The 18,075-nt window shown below is 49.3% G+C and overlaps 1 protein-coding gene across 1 annotated transcript in view; it reads left to right on the forward strand.

Moving 5' to 3' along the window:
* Positions 1-18,075, forward strand: part of ehbp1 (EH domain binding protein 1) — a gene marked incomplete at its 5' end in the record, with an annotated part of 277,887 nt that overhangs the window by 254,042 nt on the left and 5,770 nt on the right. The window contains one exon of the mRNA XM_042317637.1: positions 1,721-1,794. Coding sequence (XP_042173571.1) covers positions 1,721-1,794 — 74 coding nt within the window. The remainder of the gene's footprint in view (positions 1-1,720; positions 1,795-18,075) is intronic.

The following is an 18,075-nucleotide window of genomic DNA, read 5'->3' on the forward strand; positions in this document are numbered from 1 at the left end:
CCAGACATTACCCCCTACCGCCCATACATTACCCCCTACCCCCATACATTAGCCCATACATTACCCCCCCTACCCCCATACATTACCCCCTACCGCCCATACATTACCCCCTACCGCCCATACATTACCCCCTACCGCCCAGACATTACCCCCTACCGCCCAGACACACTCATACCTTCTGTTCTTGTTTGGTTCCATCTCCTGTCCTTTTCACTGTCCCATCTCTCTACCTGTCTCTCCATCTCCTACCTGTCTCTACCCCCACCGCCCTCTCTACCTGTCTACCCCCTCCATCTCTACCTGTCTACCTGTCTCTCCATCTCTCTACCTGTCTACCCATCTCCTACCTGTCTACATTGTCCCCTCCATCTACTGCCCTACCTGTCTACCTGTCTCTCCATCTCCCCCTACCTGTCTACCCCCTGTCTACCCCCTCCATCATTCCCCCTACCTGTCTCTCCATCTCTCTACCTGTCTCTCCATCTCTCTACCTGTCTCTCCATCTCTCTACCTGTCTCTCCATCTCTCTACCTGTCTCTCCATCTCTCTACCTGTCTCTCCATCTCTCTACCTGTCTCTCCATCTCTCTTCCTGTCTCTCCATCTCTCTACCTGTCTCTCCATCTCTCTACCTGTCTCTCCATCTCTCTACCTGTCTCTCCATCTCTCTACCTGTCTCTCCATCTCTCTACCTGTCTCTCCATCTCTCTACCTGTCTCTCCATCTCTCCTTTCCTGTCTCTCCATCTCTCTACCTGTCTCTCCATCTCTCTACCTGTCTCTCCATCTCTACCTGTCTCTCCATCTCTACCTGTCTCTCCATCTCTCTTCCTGTCTCTCCATCTCTCTACCTGTCTCTCCATACCTGTCTCTCCATCCTGTCTCTCCATCTCTCTTCCTGTCTCTCCATCTCTCTACCTGTCTCTCCATCTCTACCTGTCTCTCCATCTCTCTTCCTGTCTCTCCATCTCTCTACCTGTCTCTCCATCTCTCTACCTGTCTCTCCATCTCGCTACCTGTCTCTCTCCTCTCCTTTTCCCCTGTCTCTCCATCTCTCTACCTGTCTCTCCATCTCTCTACCTGTCTCTCCATCTCTTCCTGTCTCTCCATCTCTCTACCTGTCTCTCCATCTCTACCTGTCTCTCCATCTCTCTACCTGTCTCTCCATCTCTCTACCTGTCTCTCCATCTCTACCTGTCTCTCCATCTCTCTTCCTGTCTCTCCATCTCTCTACCTGTCCCCCCTCTCCTTTTCCCTGTCTCTCCATCTCTCTACCTGTCCCCCTCTCCTTTTCCCTCTCTCCATCTCTCTACCTGTCTCTCCATCTCTCTACCTGTCTCTCCATCTCTCTACCTGTCTCTCCAATCTCTACCTGTCTCTCCACCTCTCTCCTTCGCTTTCTTTCCCCCTACTTCTGTCTGTCTTTCTGTCCCTCCCTCTTTCTCTTTCCCTCCCTCCATTTCTTTCTCTCCCTCTCTTTCTCTCCACTCTCTCTCTCTCTCTCTCTCTCACCCACACACAGGGTTTTACCAGACCAGCCCAGGCAGGGCCCCGGGTCGGGGTATGTTTGTGTATCAGATATTTGCAGTAGATTAATGTGTGAAGAGAAGGGAGAAGGTCCAGCCGACTGGCTGAATCGATGTTTATTGCAGACTTCTTCTAAGTGCTTAATGATTTAGTCATTAACATATTGATGAACTTTGTTCCAACTTACTGCCACAGGGAGAAGGAGCACGATCTGGAGCGACGCTTTGAGCTGCTCAACAGAGAGCTGAGAGCCATGATGGCCATCGAGGGTAAGACATTTACCCTTCGGTCATTTAGAAGACGCTCTTATGACGGGGAAGTTAGGCCAGGGGGTTGAGCCGGTGGGGAGGGGGGGACGATTAGAGAGGGGGGAGACGATTAGAGAGGGGTGGGGGTGGGGAAGACGATTAGAGAGGGGGGGAAAGACGATTAGAGAGGGGGAAGAGATGATTAGAGAGGGGGCAGAGACGATTAGAGAGGGGGAGGGAAGAGACGATTAGAGGGGGGAGAGGATTAGAGGGGGAGACGATTAGAGAGGGGGGAGACGATTAGAGAGGGGGGGAAGAGACGATTAGAGAGGGGGGAAGAGACGATTAGAGAGGGGGAGAGACGATTAGAGAGGGGGAGAGACGATTAGAGAGGGGGGGGACGATTAGAGAGGGGGGAGACAATTAGAGAGGGGGGAGAGACGTTTAGAGAGGGGGAGGAGACGATTAGAGAGGGGGAGGAGACGAGAGAGGGGGAGGAGACAATTAGAGAGGGGGAGGAGACGATTAGAGAGGGGGGGAGACGATTAGAGAGGGGGAGACGATTAGAGAGGGGGAGGAGACGATTAGAGAGGGGGAAACGATTAGAGAGGGGGAGGAGACGATTAGAGAGGGGGAGAGATGATTAGAGGGGGGGAGAGACGATTAGAGAGGGGGGGAGGATTAGAGAGGGGGGAGACGATTAGAGAGGGGGAGGAGACGATTAGAGAGGGGGAGGAGAGGATTAGAGAGGGGGAGAGACGATTAGAGAGGGGGAGGAGACGATTAGAGAGGGGGGGGGGTATGTTTAAGTAGGAAAGTGGAAATGGGGAGAAATACTTCAAATACATTGCCTGTACCTTTATGGGTGGTGATTTTACTGCGATCTACTGGTACACTGTCTATTATTCCATTAGTTTGGATTCAACACATTTCTCTCCTGCTCTGAATAATAGTGCTTCCTTGCAGTCAGGATCCTAACCACAGGTTGCTAGGTGGTAACTAGGAGGAACCTCCTCAGTCAGGATCCTAACCACAGGTTGCTAGGTGGTTACTAGGAGGATCCTCCTCAGTCAGGATCCTAACCACAGGTTGCTAGGTGGTAACTAGGAGGAACCTCCTCAGTCAGGATACTAACCACAGGTTGCTAGGTGGTAACTAGGAGGAACCTCCTCAGTCAGGATCCTAACCACAGGTTGCTAGGTGGTAACTAGGAGGAACCTCCTTAGTCAGGATCCTAACCACAGGTTGCTAGGTGGTTACTAGGAGGAGCCTCCTCAGTCAGGATCCTAACCACAGGTTGCTAGGTGGTAACTAGGAGGAACCTCCTCAGTCAGGATACTAACCACAGGTTGCTAGGTGGTAACTAGGAGGAACCTCCTCAGTCAGGATCCTAACCACAGGTTGCTAGGTGGTAACTAGGAGGAACCTCCTTAGTCAGGATCCTAACCACAGGTTGCTAGGTGGTTACTAGGAGGAGCCTCCTCAGTCAGGATCCTAACCACAGGTTGCTAGGTGGTTACTAGGAGGATCCTCCTCAGTCAGGATCCTAACCACAGGTTGCTAGGTGGTAACTAGGAGGAACCTCCTCAGTCAGGATCCTAACCACAGGTTGCTAGGTGGTTACTAGGGGGAGCCTCCTCAGTCAGGATCCTAACCACAGGTTGCTAGGTGGTTACTAGGAGGAGCCTCCTCAGTCAGGATCCTAACCACAGGTTGCTAGGTGGTTACTAGGAGGAGCCTCCTCAGTCAGGATCCTAACCACAGGTTGCTAGGTGGTAACTAGGAGGAACCTCCTCAGTCAGGATCCTAACCACAGGTTGCTAGGTGGTTACTAGGAGGAGCCTCCTCAGTCAGGATCCTAACCACAGGTTGCTAGGTGGTTACTAGGAGGAGCCTCCTCAATCAGGATCCTAACCACAGGTTGCTAGGTGGTTACTAGGGGGAGCCTCCTCAGTCAGGATCCTAACCACAGGTTGCTAGGTGGTAACTAGGAGGAGCCTCCTCAGTCAGGATCCTAACCACAGGTTGCTAGGTGGTTACTAGGAGGAGCCTCCTCAGCGAGGAGATCTGGACTGATGCTGTCTGATCAGTGCTATCTAACACCCATACTAGGCCTGAATACCATTATCAGCACCCTGGTTTGATATCTAGCCCTGCTGACTGACATGGAGGATTAAAACCCTGCTGGCTAGTAGCTACGTTATCCAGGTACTGGTACCGGCTGAAAAGCACCACTATTGTGTGGTATCAAAGTTGTCGAGCCGAAACCCAAGTTTAATCCCTTTCACTGTGTCCTCTTTGTGAAAAATGAACCTTTTGACAATCAATGCAAATTGATTTCTCCATTCAATGTTGACCTGCCTGCACCTCTGCATCGGCCATGGTAATTTATTTCCCCACCTGATAAGCAACCTGATCCATATTAAATCAATTGTAATTAGCTGGTGGAAGGGACTGGGCAGGTGTGTGTAGGGAGGAGGGGGGAGTGTGTATTTGTGTGTGCAACATGTGTGTGTGTGCGTGCGCGTGTTGTGGAGTAGACAGACATGCATAGCTGAACAGGAGCAAGAGAGTAGGAGCACATCCTGGTTAGGGGTTGATTGCTCTTGTCTGCCACATACCAGCCAGCCTGTATTTCTGTATTTGGAGAGGGAAGCAACAGGTAATGCAGTCAGACACCTGACAAAGACACCTGACAAAGCTGCTCTGAACTTTACATTTTATTACATTGTTCTAAGTGCATTTTCCACATGGTCACAACACATGGTCACATGGTCACAACACGTGGTCACATGGTCACAACACGTGGTCACATGATCACATGGTCACAACAAGTGGTCAGAGCACATGGTCACAACACATGGTCACAACACATGGTCACAACACATGGTCACAACACATGGTCACATGGTCACAACACATGGTCACAACACGTGGTCACAACATGGTCACAACACATGGTCACAACACATGGTCACAACACATGGTCACACATGGTCACATGGTCACAACACATGGTCACAACACATGGTCACAACACAACACATGGTCACACACACATGGTCACAACACAGTCACATGGTCACAAGTCACATGGTCACAACACATGGTCACAACACGTGGTCACATGGTCACAACACATGGTCACAACACATGGTCACAACACGTGGTCACATGGTCACACATGGTCACAATCACATGGTCACAACACGTGGTCACATGGTCACAACACGTAGTCACATGGTCACATGGTCAACACATGGTCACATGGTCACAACACATGGTCACAACACGTGGTCACATGGTCACACATGGTCACATGGTCACAACACGTGGTCACATGGTCACAACACATGGTCACAACACGTGGTCACATGGTCACAACACGTGGTCACATGGTCACAACACGTAGTCACATGGTCACAACACGTAGTCACATGGTCACAACACGTGGTCACATGGTCAACACATGGTCACAACACGTGGTCACATGGTCACAACACGTAGTCACATGGTCACAACACGTAGTCACATGGTCACAACACGTAGTCACATGGTCACAACACGTGGTCACATGGTCACAACACGTGGTCACATGGTCACAACACATGGTCACACATGGTCACATGGTCACACAGTCAGTCACATGGTCACAACACGTAGTCACATGGTCACAACACGTGGTCACATGGTCACAACACGGTCACATGGTCACAACACGTAGTCACATGGTCACAACACGTGGTCACATGGGGATAAGGAATACAAATGTTAAAATGAAAGCATAGTAATCTATAAAACATAATTGACATAAAACGTCATGATACAATAACATACAGTCGTTGTTTTCTAAGAGCACAATAGGAGTTTCATGGCCATTTGCAGGCTATGCACTGTGAGAGGATGAATCCTTTGCAATCAAATCAAATGTATTTGTCACATACACATGGTTAGCAGATGTTAATGCGAGTGTAGCGAAATGCTTGTGCTTCTAGTTCCGACAATGCAGTAATAACCAACGAGTAATCTAACCTAACAATTCCAAAACTACTACCTTATACACACAAGTGTAAAGGGATAAAGAATATGTACATAAGGATATATGAATGAGTGATGGTACAGAGCAGCATAGGCAAGATGCAGTAGATGGTATCGAGTACAGTATATACATATGAGATGAGTATGTAAACAAAGTGGCATAGTTAAAGTGGCTAGTGATACATGTATTACATAAAGATGCAGTAAATGATATAGAGTACAGTATATACATATGAGATGAGTAATGTAGGGTATATAAACATTATATTAAGTAGCATTGTTTAAAGTGGCTAGTGATATATTTTACATCAATTCTCATTAAACCTATAAACCTGAATTGAGTGCATGAGCAGCAGAGTATGAGAGGTGGGAGGAGGCAGACAATGGTCCTGGAGAGGTGGGACAATGCAGACCATGGTCCTGGAGAGGTGGAGAGGTGGGACAAGGCAGACCATGGTCCTGGAGAGGTGGGACAAGGCAGACCATGGTCCTGGAGAGGTGGGACAAGGCAGACCATGGTCCTGGAGAGGTGGAGAGTGGGACAAGGCAGACCATGGTCCTGGAGAGGTGGAGAGGTGGGACAAGGCAGACCATGGTCCTGGAGAGGTGGGACAAGGCAGACGATGGTCCTGGAGAGGTGGGACAAGCCAGACCATGGTCCTGGAGAGGTGGGACAAGCCAGACCATGGTCCTGGAGAGGTGGGACATGCCATACCATGGTCCTGGAGAGGTGGAGAGGTGGGACAAGGCAGACCATGGTCCTGGAGAGGTGGGACAAGGCAGACCATGGTCCTGGAGAGGTGGGACAAGCCAGACCATGGTCCTGGAGAGGTGGGACAAGGCAGACCATGGTCCTGGAGAGGTGGGACAAGCCAGACCATGGTCCTGGAGAGGTGGGACAAGCCAGACCATGGTCCTGGAGAGGTGGGACAAGGCAGACCATGGTCCTGGAGAGGTGGGATAAGGCAGACTATGGTCCTGAAGAGGTGGGATAAGGCAGACTATGGTCCTGGAGAGGTGGGACAAGGCAGACCATGGTCCTGGAGAGGTGGGATAAGGCAGACCATGGTCCTGGAGAGGTGGGATAAGGCAGACTATGGTCCTGGAGAGGTGGGACAAGCCAGACCATGGTCCTGGAGAGGTGGGACAAGGCAGACTATGGTCCTGGAGAGGTGGGATAAGGCAGACTATGGTCCTGGAGAGGTGGGACAAGCCAGACCATGGTCCTGGAGAGGTGGGACAAGGCAGACTATGGTCCTGGAGAGGTGTGACTTATCCTCCTCTCCAACCTCTCCACCCTCTCCACTCTCTCCACCCTCTCCTCTCCACTCTCTAATCTCTCCACCCTCTCCTCTCCACCCTCTCCTCTCCACCCTCTCCACTCTCTCCTCTCCACCCTCTCCTCTCCAACCTCTCCACTCTCTCCACCCTCTCCTCTCCACTCTCTCCAATCTCTCCTCTCCACCCTCTCCACTCTCTCCTCTCCAATCTCTCCTCCTGCCCTCTCTCCATTCCTCTCTCCTATTTTCCTTCCTCGGGGATCTACTTAATATTCAACATGCTCTACCTTTCACAGGCCAGGCACAGATAGTTCTGCTAGAAAGATAGTGTGTGAGGGAAGAGAGTGTGTGTCCGCTGTTATTTGGTGGTTGGCCAGGTCCATTGAGTGATGGCTGGGCTGCGTGGCGTGGCGTGGTTTGCAGGTAATTGCTGATTTGGTTGGCCAGCCGATGACAGAGAGACTTGCAGAGATAGACACACACACACACACACACGCTCGCGCACACACACACGTCCATGCCAGTCGATGACAGAGAGACGCTAGCGCTGGAGTACTCAAACCAGTGAACGACACAGATATACACACTTGAAGAGATATATGCACACACTCACACACACACTCACACACTCACACACACCTCTCGCACACTCACACACACACTCACACCCTCTCACATGATTAAAAGTGATACAGATAGCCAGCAGCGTATCCACTTATTCTGATGCCTCACAGCATAGTGGGAGAATGTGTGCTTCCACACCATCCAGTCTATGATCCATACTGTTATTGATCTGTCAGTCTATGATCCATACTGTTATTGATCTGTCAGTCTATGATCCATACTGTTATTGAGCTGTCAGTATATGATCCATACTGTTATTGATCTGTCAGTCTATGATCCATACTGTTATTGATCTGTCAGTCTATGATCCATACTGTTATTGATCTGTCAGTCTATGATCCATACTGTTATTGAGCTGTCAGTCTATGATCCATACTGTTATTGAGCTGTCAGTCTATGATCCATACTGTTATTGATCTGTCAGTCTATGATCCATACTGTTATTGATCTGTCAGTCTATGATCCATACTGTTATTGAGCTGTCAGTCTATGATCCATACTGTTATTGAGCCGTGAGCTGTCAGTCTTGATCCATACTGTTATTGATTTTATCAGAACAGAATGGAACCATAAAGATCAGTCTATGGGACTGTCAGTCTATGATCCATACTGTTAGAGGATGGATAAAGAGAGGGATCCATAGAGTTATTGAGCCGTGAGCTGTCAGTGGTTGGGAGAGTTGAAGAGAGGGAGGGAGGAGGATGGATAAAGAGAGAGGATGGAAGGAGAAGGAGAGGGGGAGAGGAGAAGGGACTGGAGGATCAGGGAGAACAAGAGGATGGAGGAAAGAGAGGGAGGGGAGGAGAGAGGGGAGAGAGAGGAGGAGAAGGGAGAGAGGAGGAGAAGGAGAGGGAGAAGGAGAGGGGAAGAAGGAGAGAGGGAGGGTATATAAAACAAACCCTGGTGGTGTTTAAAGACATGTTGGGTGATAGAGAACACCTAGAGGAGGGAGAGAGGGGAGAGAGGGGAGAAAAAAGAGAGAGGAGAGAGGAGGAGAGGGAGGAGAGAGGAGCAGAGGGAGGAGGAGAAGGAGAGAGAGGAGGAGAAGGAGAGGGAGGAGGAGAAGGAGAGAGGGAGGAGGAGAAGGAGAGGGAGGAGGAGAAGGAGAGAGGGAGAAAGAGAGGGAGGAGGAGAAGGAGAGAGAGGAGGAGAAGGAGAGGGAGGAGGAGAAGGAGAGAGGGAGAAAGAGGGGGAGAAGGAAAGAGGGAGGGTATATAAAACAGACCCTGGTGTTTAGACATGTAGGGTGATAGAGGGGATCCTCCTTGTGTCTGCCTGGTCTGCTGCCAGGCTGTGAAAATACCATCTGTATACCAGGCTCTCAGCTCCCTCACACCAAACACACACACACACTTTTAAACACACACACACATAATGGTACGTACACACACAAACGTGCTTACAGACACAGTCTTACGAACACCATCTGTAATCCACGGTCTCATCTCCTTGCAACCAAATTGATCTACTGTGCTCTCTTTATCTGTTTACTGTTTACACACACACTTACACACTCACACCACACACACACACACCTTTCTCTCCCCTCTCCGTACACAGCGTGTGACGTGGCTCGGAGGGTGTGTGTTGTGAAGTGTCTGCTCCTGGTCTCTGAAGGGATTTATGCAGAGCCAGGTCCCACACTTTTCTTGTTACGGTTTGATATGATAAGCTTTTTTATATGTTGAAAATCAATATGTAATCCTATGCAGTAGTTTATCCCCCCTCCTCTGCAACTCTCACCATCTCTCTCCCTCCCTCTCCCTCTCTCTCCCTCTCTCTCACCATCTCTCTCCCTCCCTCCCCCCCTCTCTCTCACCATCTCCCCCTCACTCTCACCATCTCTCTCCCTCTCTTACCATCTACCCCTCTCTCTGATCATCTCCCTCTCTCACCATCTCTCCTCCCCTCTCTCTGATCATCTCCCTCTCTCACCATCTACCCCTCTCTCACCATCTCTCTCTCCCCCTCTCTCTCTATCTCACCATCTCTCTCCTCTCTCTCCCTCTCTCTCACCATCTACCCCTCTCTCACGCTCTCTCTCCCTCTCTCTCTCCCTCTCTCTCTCCCTCCTCAAGCAGCTGTCCCCCTCTCTCTCGCTCTCTCTCTCCTTCTCTCACCATCTACCCCCTCTATCTCTCTCTTCTCTCTCTCTCCCTCTCTCTCTCTCTCTCTCTCTCTCTCTCCCTCTCTCTCTCCCTCCTCAAGCAGCTGTCCCCCCTCTCTCTCTCCCTCTTTCACCATCTACCCCCTCTATCTCTCGCTCTCTCTCTCCCTTCTCTCACCATCTACCCCCTCTATCTCTCGCTCTCTCTCTCTCCCTCTTTCACCATCTACCCCCTGTATCTCTCGCTCTCTCTCTCCCTCTTTCACCATCTACCCCCTCTATCTCTCGCTCTCTCTCTCCTTCTCTCACCATCTATCTACCCCCTCTATCTCTCGCTCTCTCTCTCCCTCTTTCACCATCTATCTACCCCCTGTATCTCTCGCTCTCTCTCTCCCTCTTTCACCATCTACCCCCTCTATCTCTCGCTCTCTCTCTCCCTCTTTCACCATCTACCCCCTGTATCTCTCGCTCTCTCTCTCCCTCTTTCACCATCTACCCCCTCTATCTCTCGCTCTCTCTCTCCTTCTCTCACCATCTACCCCCTCTCTCTCGCTCTCTCTCTCCCTCTTTCACCATCTACCCCCTGTATCTCTCGCTCTCTCTCTCCCTCTCTCACCATCTACCCCCTCTATCTCTCTCCCTTTCTCTCTCTCTCTCTCTCTCTCTCTCTCTCTCCCTCTCTCCCTCCCCCCCCTCTCTCTCTCCCTCTCCCCTCCCTCTTCTCTCCCTTTCTCCTCCCCCTTTCTCTCTCTCTCCCCTCCCCCTCTCTCTCTCTCCCCTCACCTCTTCTACTCCCCCATGTGTAAATCTATTTGGGCTCTGTTGCAGGTCTAAGGCCGCGGTGCTGTAACCCTGGATTCATTAGGTATAGTGTGTGTGTGTGTGTGTGTGTGTGTGTGTGTGTGTGTGTGTGTGTGTGTGTGTGTGTGTGTGTGTGTGTGTGTGTGTGTGTGTGTGTGTGTGTGTGTGTGTGTGTGGAATCCTGTCACACGGGCACCCTTTGATGATGTTGCTAACTCTTTCAGGATCGCTAGTTGACTGGAACTGGAGATAAGCTTGGGGTTGGGTGACAATGCACACACACACAGATGATAACACACACAATGACACACACACACAAAAACACATAATGACACACACACACACACACACACAATGACACACACACACAAAAACACATATTGACACACACACACACAGATAATGACACACAAACACAATGACACACACACAAAAACACACACACAAACACCTACTCTTACACACGCTTTGTATAAAATAGATATACTACTAGTGTTACAGCTAGTCAAGTAGCTGTAACTAGTCCTAGACAAGGTGCTGTCTATACCACTAGTCAAGCAGCTGTAACTAGTCCTAGACGAGGTGCTGTCTATACCACTAGTCAAGCAGCTGTAACTAGTCCTAGACAAGGTGCTGTCTATACCACTAGTCAAGCAGCTGTAACTAGTCCTAGACAAGGTGATGTCTATACCGCTAGTCAAGCAGCTGTAACTAGTCCTAGACAAGGTCTGTCTATACCACTAGTCAAGCAGCTGTAACTAGTCCTAGACGAGGTGCTGTCTATACCGCTAGTCAAGCAGCTGTAACTAGTCCTAGACAAGGTGCTGTCTATACAGCTAGTCAAGCAGCTGTAACTAGTCCTAGACAAGGTGATGTCTATACCGCTAGTCAAGCAGCTGTAACTAGTCCTAGACAAGGTGCTGTCTATACCACTAGTCAAGCAGCTGTAACTAGTCCTAGACAAGGTGCTGTCTATACCACTAGTCAAGCAGCTGTAACTAGTCCTAGACAAGGTGCTGTCTCTACCACTAGTCAAGCAGCTGTAACTAGTCCTAGACAAGGTGCAGGTAACTTCACAGTAACTACAAATGTCCAAAATGGCACCCTATTCCTTTCATAGTGCACTACCTTGGATTAGCGCCCTATGGGCAATGATTAGGTTTCCATTTGGGACTCTGCCTTTGTGTCCTGACTCCAGTTGGCCCCTGGCCAAAGCTCTCTCTTGGGGGCCATTCCACCGAACGACAGAACACAACTAAAGAGAGATCTGTGGTAATAGATCGTAATAGTAATAGAGGTCTCCAGACATCACTCGCTGACTACTCTGTACAATGTCTCTCAACGTTTTTATCAATCTGTGGATTCATCAATGCTAGTTTGTGCGTATGTGTGTGCTGGTAAATGTGTTGGACCTAGATTTTAAGCCAAGAACACAAACATACTCACTCTCCCCCCGTCCTGCTCTGAGAAAGGGGTCTTCGGAGCAGTTTGGGTCTCCTGAATACATTGAGCATTGGAAGGGTGGGGGTCATGGGGATTTGAACCGGCGCATTCTTCTGTGTCTTGTGCAGATTCACATGGTTACCGGTGAGAGGGTGAAACAGAAGAGAGAGAGAGAGAGGGTGAAACAGAAGAGAGAGAGAGAGAGGGTGAGGGTGAAACGAGAGACAGAGGCTGAAACAGAAGAGCAAGAGAGAGGATGAAACAAGAGAGAGAGGGGGTGAAACAAGAGAGAGAGAGGGTGAAACAAGAGAGAGAGGTTGAAACAAGAGCGAGAGAGAGGGTGAAACGAGAGAGAGAGGGTGAAACAAGAGAGAGAGAGGGTGAAACAAGAGAGAGAGAGGGTGAAACAAGAGAGAGAGAGGGTGAAACAAGAGAGAGAGGGTGAAACAAGAGAGACAGGGTGAAACAAGAGAGAAAGAGGGTGAAACAAGAGAGAGAGAGGGTGAGACAAAAGAGAGGGTGGAGCGAGAGAGGGAGCAACAGAAGAGAGAGAGGGTGCAACAGAAGAGAGAGGGTGAAACCGAAGAGCGAGAGAGCGGGTGAAACAGAAGAGCGAGAGAGGGTGAAACGAGAGAGAGAGGGTGAAACAGAAGAGCGAGAGAGGGTGAAACGAGAGAGAGGGTGAAACAGAAGAGCGAGAGAAGGTGAAACGAGAGAGAGGGTGAAACAGAAGAGCGAGAGAAGGTGAAACAAGAGCAAGAGAGAGTGAACAAGAGAGAGATAGAGGGTGAAACAGAAAAGAGAGGGTGAAAGAGAGAGGGTGAAACAAGAGAGAGAGAGGGTGAGACAAGAGAGAGAGAAGGTAAGACAAGAGAGAGGGTGAAACAAGAGCGAGAGAGGGGGTGAAACAGAAGAGAGAGGGTGAAATAGAGAGGGTGAAACAAGAGAGAGAGGGTGAAACGAGAGAGAGAGAGAGGGTAAAACAAGAGAGAGGGTGAAACAAGAGCGAGAGAGGGTGAAACGAGAGAGAAAGAGGGTGAAACAAGAGAGACAGGGTGAGACAAGAGAGGGTGGAGTGAGAGAGGGTGAAACAGAAGAGAGAGGGGGGGTGAAACAGAAGAGCGAGAGAGGGTGAAACAGAAGAGAGAGAGGGGGTGAAACAGAAGAGCGAGAGAGAGTGAACAAGAGAGAGATAGAGGGTGAAACAGAAAAGAGAGGGTGAAAGAGAGAGGGTGAAACAAGAGCGAGAGAGAGGGTGAAACAGAAAAGAGAGGGTGAAAGAGAGAGGGTGAAACAAGAGAGAGAGAGGGTGAGACAAGAGAGAGAGAAGGTAAGACAAGAGAGAGGGTGAAACAAGAGCGAGAGAGCGGGTGAAACAGAAGAGAGAGGGTGAAATAGAGAGGGTGAAACAAGAGAGAGAGGGTGAAACGAGAGAGAGAGAGAGGGTAAAACAAGAGAGAGGGTGAAACAAGAGCAGAGAGAGGGTGAAACGAGAGAGGGAGAGGGTGAAACGAGAGAGAAAGAGGGTGAAACAAGAGAGACAGGGTGAGACAAGAGAGGGTGGAGTGAGAGAGGGTGAAACAGAAAGAGAGAGGGGGTGAAACAGAAGAGCGAGAGAGGGTGAAACAGAAGAGAGAGAGGGGGTGAAACAGAAGAGCGAGAGAGGGTGAAACAAGAGAGAGAAAGGATGAAACAAGAGTGAGAGGGTGAAATGAGAGTGAGAGAGAGGGTGAAACAAGAGAGAGAGAGGATGAAACAGAAGAGTGAGAGAGGGTGAAACGAGAGCGAGAGAGGGTGAAACGAGAGATAGAGAGAGGGTGGAACGAGAGCGAGAGAGGGTGAAACGAGAGGGAGAGGGTAAAACGAGAGAGAGGGGTGAAACAAAAGAGAGAGAGGGAGAGAGAGAGGGTGAAACGAGAGGGAGAGGGTGAAACAAGAGAGGGAGAGGGTGAAACGAGAGAGAGGGGTGAAACAGAAGAGAGAAAGAGAGAGAGTATGTGTGAACACTGGCTTTCTCTCACTCCTCCCTCTTTCGGGGTTGGAAGTAGGGAGGGGGTAACTTCCATGAGTGGCTGCGGGGTGTTTTTTACCGCAGGTTTCTGGTTACACGCACTCTCACTCACACTCACTCTCTTTCTCATACACACACACACACACACTTTCTCTCGCACACATAGACACTCACCCCTGTTCTCTACCCTCTCTTGTTTGCGCGGCCATGTCTGTCATCGTCCCTCTATTGTTTACCTTTCTAATGAGGGGGGCGGGACCTACCACTGCTTTGATTGACAGCTCCATGCTTCCGCATCCCCCTGGCGGGTTGGAACTTTGGCTTCTTGGGTAAAGAAGAGGGGAGGGGAAAGAGAGAGGGAGGGGAAAGAGAGAAGGGGGAAAGAGGTAGGGAGGGGAAAGAGGGAAGAAGGGGAAAGAGAGAGGGAGGGGAAAGAGAGAAGGGGGGGGAAAGAGAGAAGGAGGGGAAAGAGGGAGGGAGGGAGGGAGGGAGGGAGGGAGGGAGGGAGGGAGGGAGGGAGGGAGGGAGGGAGGGAGGGGAAAGAGAGAGGGAGGGGAAAGAGAGAGGGAGGGGAAAGGGAGGGGAAAGGGAGAGGGAGGAGAAAGAGAGAGGGAGGGGAAAGAGAGAGGGAGGGGAAAGAGAGAAGGGAGGGAGGGGAAAAAGAGAAGGAGGGGAAAGAGGGAGGGAGGGGAAAGAGGGGGAGGGGAAAGAGGGAGGGAGGGAGGGAAGAGATGGAGGAGAGATAGGGAGGGGAAAGAGAGAGGGAGGGGAAAGAGAGGGAGGGGAAGAGGAGGGGGGAAAAGAGAAGGAGGGGAAAGAGAGAGGGAGGGGAAAGAGAGAAGGAGGGGAAAGAGAGGGGAGGGGAAAGGGGAAAGAGAGAGGGAGGGGAAAGAGAGGGGAGGGGGGAGGGAGAGAGGGAGGGAGGGAGGGAAAGAGGGAGGGGGGAGGGAGGGAGGGAGGGAGGGAGGGAGATAGAGTAGGGGAGAGGAAGTAGAAAAGAGAGAAAGAGCAGTTGAGAGGGAGGGACAGAAAAGGAGGGATGTTTTTTGTTATACCTCCATTTTGGATACTTTTTCCCCCTCTGTGGGCAGGCCTTTGTGCAGGGGAATTGTGGGATAGTGGAGGTATGGTAAAGGAGGAATAATCTTTTCTATTTGTAATAAGTATACATTTGAAGCTGACAACTTTCCATCACATTGTGTGAGTTTAGTGAGTAGTCTTCTCCTTTTGACATTTCACTGGTCTTTAATTTAAACATCAAAACCATGTTTGGCATATTGGTATTAGTCCCTGGTAAACACTACTGACCAACCTCTCTGAAGAGGAGAGTAGTTTAGTGCCTGAGAGAGAGAAACGGTCAGAAGAAGAGAAATAAAGAGAGAGAAACAGAGAGAGCGAAGAGAGTAGCGGGTCAGATAATGGGACTGTGCTCATTTCGCTCTGTGGTCGACTTCAAAGAGTGGCTGGACCAATGAAGAGAGAGAAAGACCGTACAGGGGGACAAACACACTGGGCCCAGCATGGAGCGCACACCACACACACACAAACACTCACTCACACACATGACAGGCCGGTGCAACTTGACGAACCAGAGGGGAAATATATCTTTTTTAATAAAGCATGCAGCGCACTTATTTTAGTGACTGACATTTTCCAACATTCCTTTTCTTCTCAAATCAATAGGTGTTTAAATATGAATGGATGTAAAGGTGTTGAACCAGATGTGTCACATGACCCGCTGTAGAACTCTCTGACGACTAACTGTTAGAGGGCCAACACCTCCCACTACAACACAACATTTCTACTGGCATATTTCACTCCGGTGTTTGTCCCCAAAATGCAACTTTTTTGTGTGTTTTTTCCCGGCCCTAACTGTGTGATTAATGGGACTGAAGGATATATATATTATTATTTTTTATAATACGAGACATGTTCTCTCCTCAAGAGAGTTTATCTGTGGTAGCACATATTCACAAAGCTTCTCTGAGTAGGAGCGCTGATCTAGGACCCTCCTCTTATTCATTATGATTTAAAAGGCTAAACTGATCCTATGTCAGCACTCCAACTCTGAGAAGCATGGTGGGATTAATATATCTACCCTGGTGTTAGGTATATCTGCAGATATGATGGGGTTTGGGGTTTGTATCTATCTACCCTGGTGTTAGGTATATCTGCAGATATGATGGGGTTTGGGGTGTGTATCTATCTACCCTGGTGTTGGGTATATCTACAGATATGATGGGGTTAGGGGTGTGTATCTATCTACCCTGGTGTTGGGTATATCTACAGATATGATGGGGTTAGGGGTGTGTATCTATCTACCCTGGTGTTGGGTATATCTACAGATATGATGGGGTTAGGGGTGTGTATCTATCTACCCTGGTGTTGGGTATATCTACAGATATGATGGGGTTAGGGGTGTGTATCTATCTACCCTGGTGTTGGGTGGATCTGAGGCCGGTGGTGCCACGCACCAGGAAGGCGGATATCTGAGCCCCAGAGAGAGGGCTCTCCCGCGGACACGGTTCCCCCAGGGGGAGGCAGGGAGAGGGGATTGGAACAGGGTCGCATCTGGCCCCTGTGGGCCCCTTCCTGGTTGGCCTGGGAGCTGCTAGCTAGGTGAACTGGAGGGGAGGAGTCAGGGAACCTGTGTGATTTATTCATTGTAGTTAAGCCTTTTGTTCTTCTCTATTCACTGTTGCTATTTGGACTTTTATTTAGACACTTGGAAATGTGAGAGAGACAGGAAGATGAGACAGGAATACTGTTGTAGTAGTGGTGGTGGTATCAGTAAGTAGTAGTAGTATCAGTATCAGTAGTAGTAGTATCAGTAGTAGTATCAGTAGTAGTAGTATCAGTAGTAGTAGTAGTAGTAGTAGTATCAGTAGTAGTAGTATCAGTAGTAGTAGTATCAGTGGCAGTAGTAGTGGTGGTGGTAGTATCAGTAGTAGTAGTAGTAGTAGTAGTAGTATCAGTGGTTGTAGTAGTAGTATCAGTGGTTGTGGTAGTGGTATCAGTAGTAGTGATGGTGGTGGTAGTGGTATCAGTAGTAGTATCAGTGGTTGTGGTAGTGGTGGTGGTAGTGGTATCAGTAGTAGTGGTGGTAGTGGTATCAGTAGTAGTATCAGTGGTTGTGGTAGTAGCAGTATCAGTAGTAGTAGTATCAGTGGTTGTGGTAGTAGTAGTATCAGTAGTAGTGGTAGTGATGGTGGTAGTATCAGTATTAGTGGTGGTGGTAGCATCAGTATTAGTGGTGGTGGTGGTAGTATCAGTAGAGGTAGTATCAGTATTAGTAGTGGTGGTGGTAGTATCAGTAGTGGTAGTATCATTGTTAGTGGTGGTGGTAGTATCAGTATTAGTGGTGGTGGTAGTATCAGTATTCGTGGTGGTGATAGCATCAGTATTAGTGGTGGTGGTAGTATCAGTATTAGTGGTGGTGGTAGTATCAGTATTAGTGGTGGTGGTGGTAGTATCAGTATTAGTGGTGGTAGTATCAGTGTAGTGGTGGTGGTAGTATCAGTGGTGGTGGTAGTATCAGTATTAGTGGTGGTGGTAGTATCAGTATTAGTGGTGGTGGTGGTAATAGTATTAGTGGTGGTGGTGGTATCAGTAGTGGTAGTATCAGTATTAGTGGTGGTGGTAGTATCAGTATTAGTGGTGGTGGTAGTATCAGTAGTGGTAGTATCAGTATTAGTGGTGGTGGTAGTATCAGTATTAGTGGTGGTGGTAGTATTAGTATTAGTGGTGGTGGTGGTATCAGTAGTGGTAGTATCAGTATTAGTGGTGGTGGTGGTATCAGTATTAGTGGTGGTGGTAGTATCAGTAGTGGTATTATCAGTATTAGTGGTGGTGGTAGTATCAGTATTAGTGGTGGTGGTGGTATCAGTGTTAGTGGTGGTGGTGGTATCAGTAGTGATAGTATCAGTATTAGTGGTGGTGGTAGTATCAGTAGTGGTAGTATCAGTATTAGTGGTGGTGGTAGTATCAGTATTAGTGGT

This window comes from Oncorhynchus tshawytscha, unplaced genomic scaffold (assembly GCF_018296145.1).
Source record: "Oncorhynchus tshawytscha isolate Ot180627B unplaced genomic scaffold, Otsh_v2.0 Un_contig_1390_pilon_pilon, whole genome shotgun sequence".
In the NCBI taxonomy this organism is placed as follows: domain Eukaryota; kingdom Metazoa; phylum Chordata; class Actinopteri; order Salmoniformes; family Salmonidae; genus Oncorhynchus; species Oncorhynchus tshawytscha.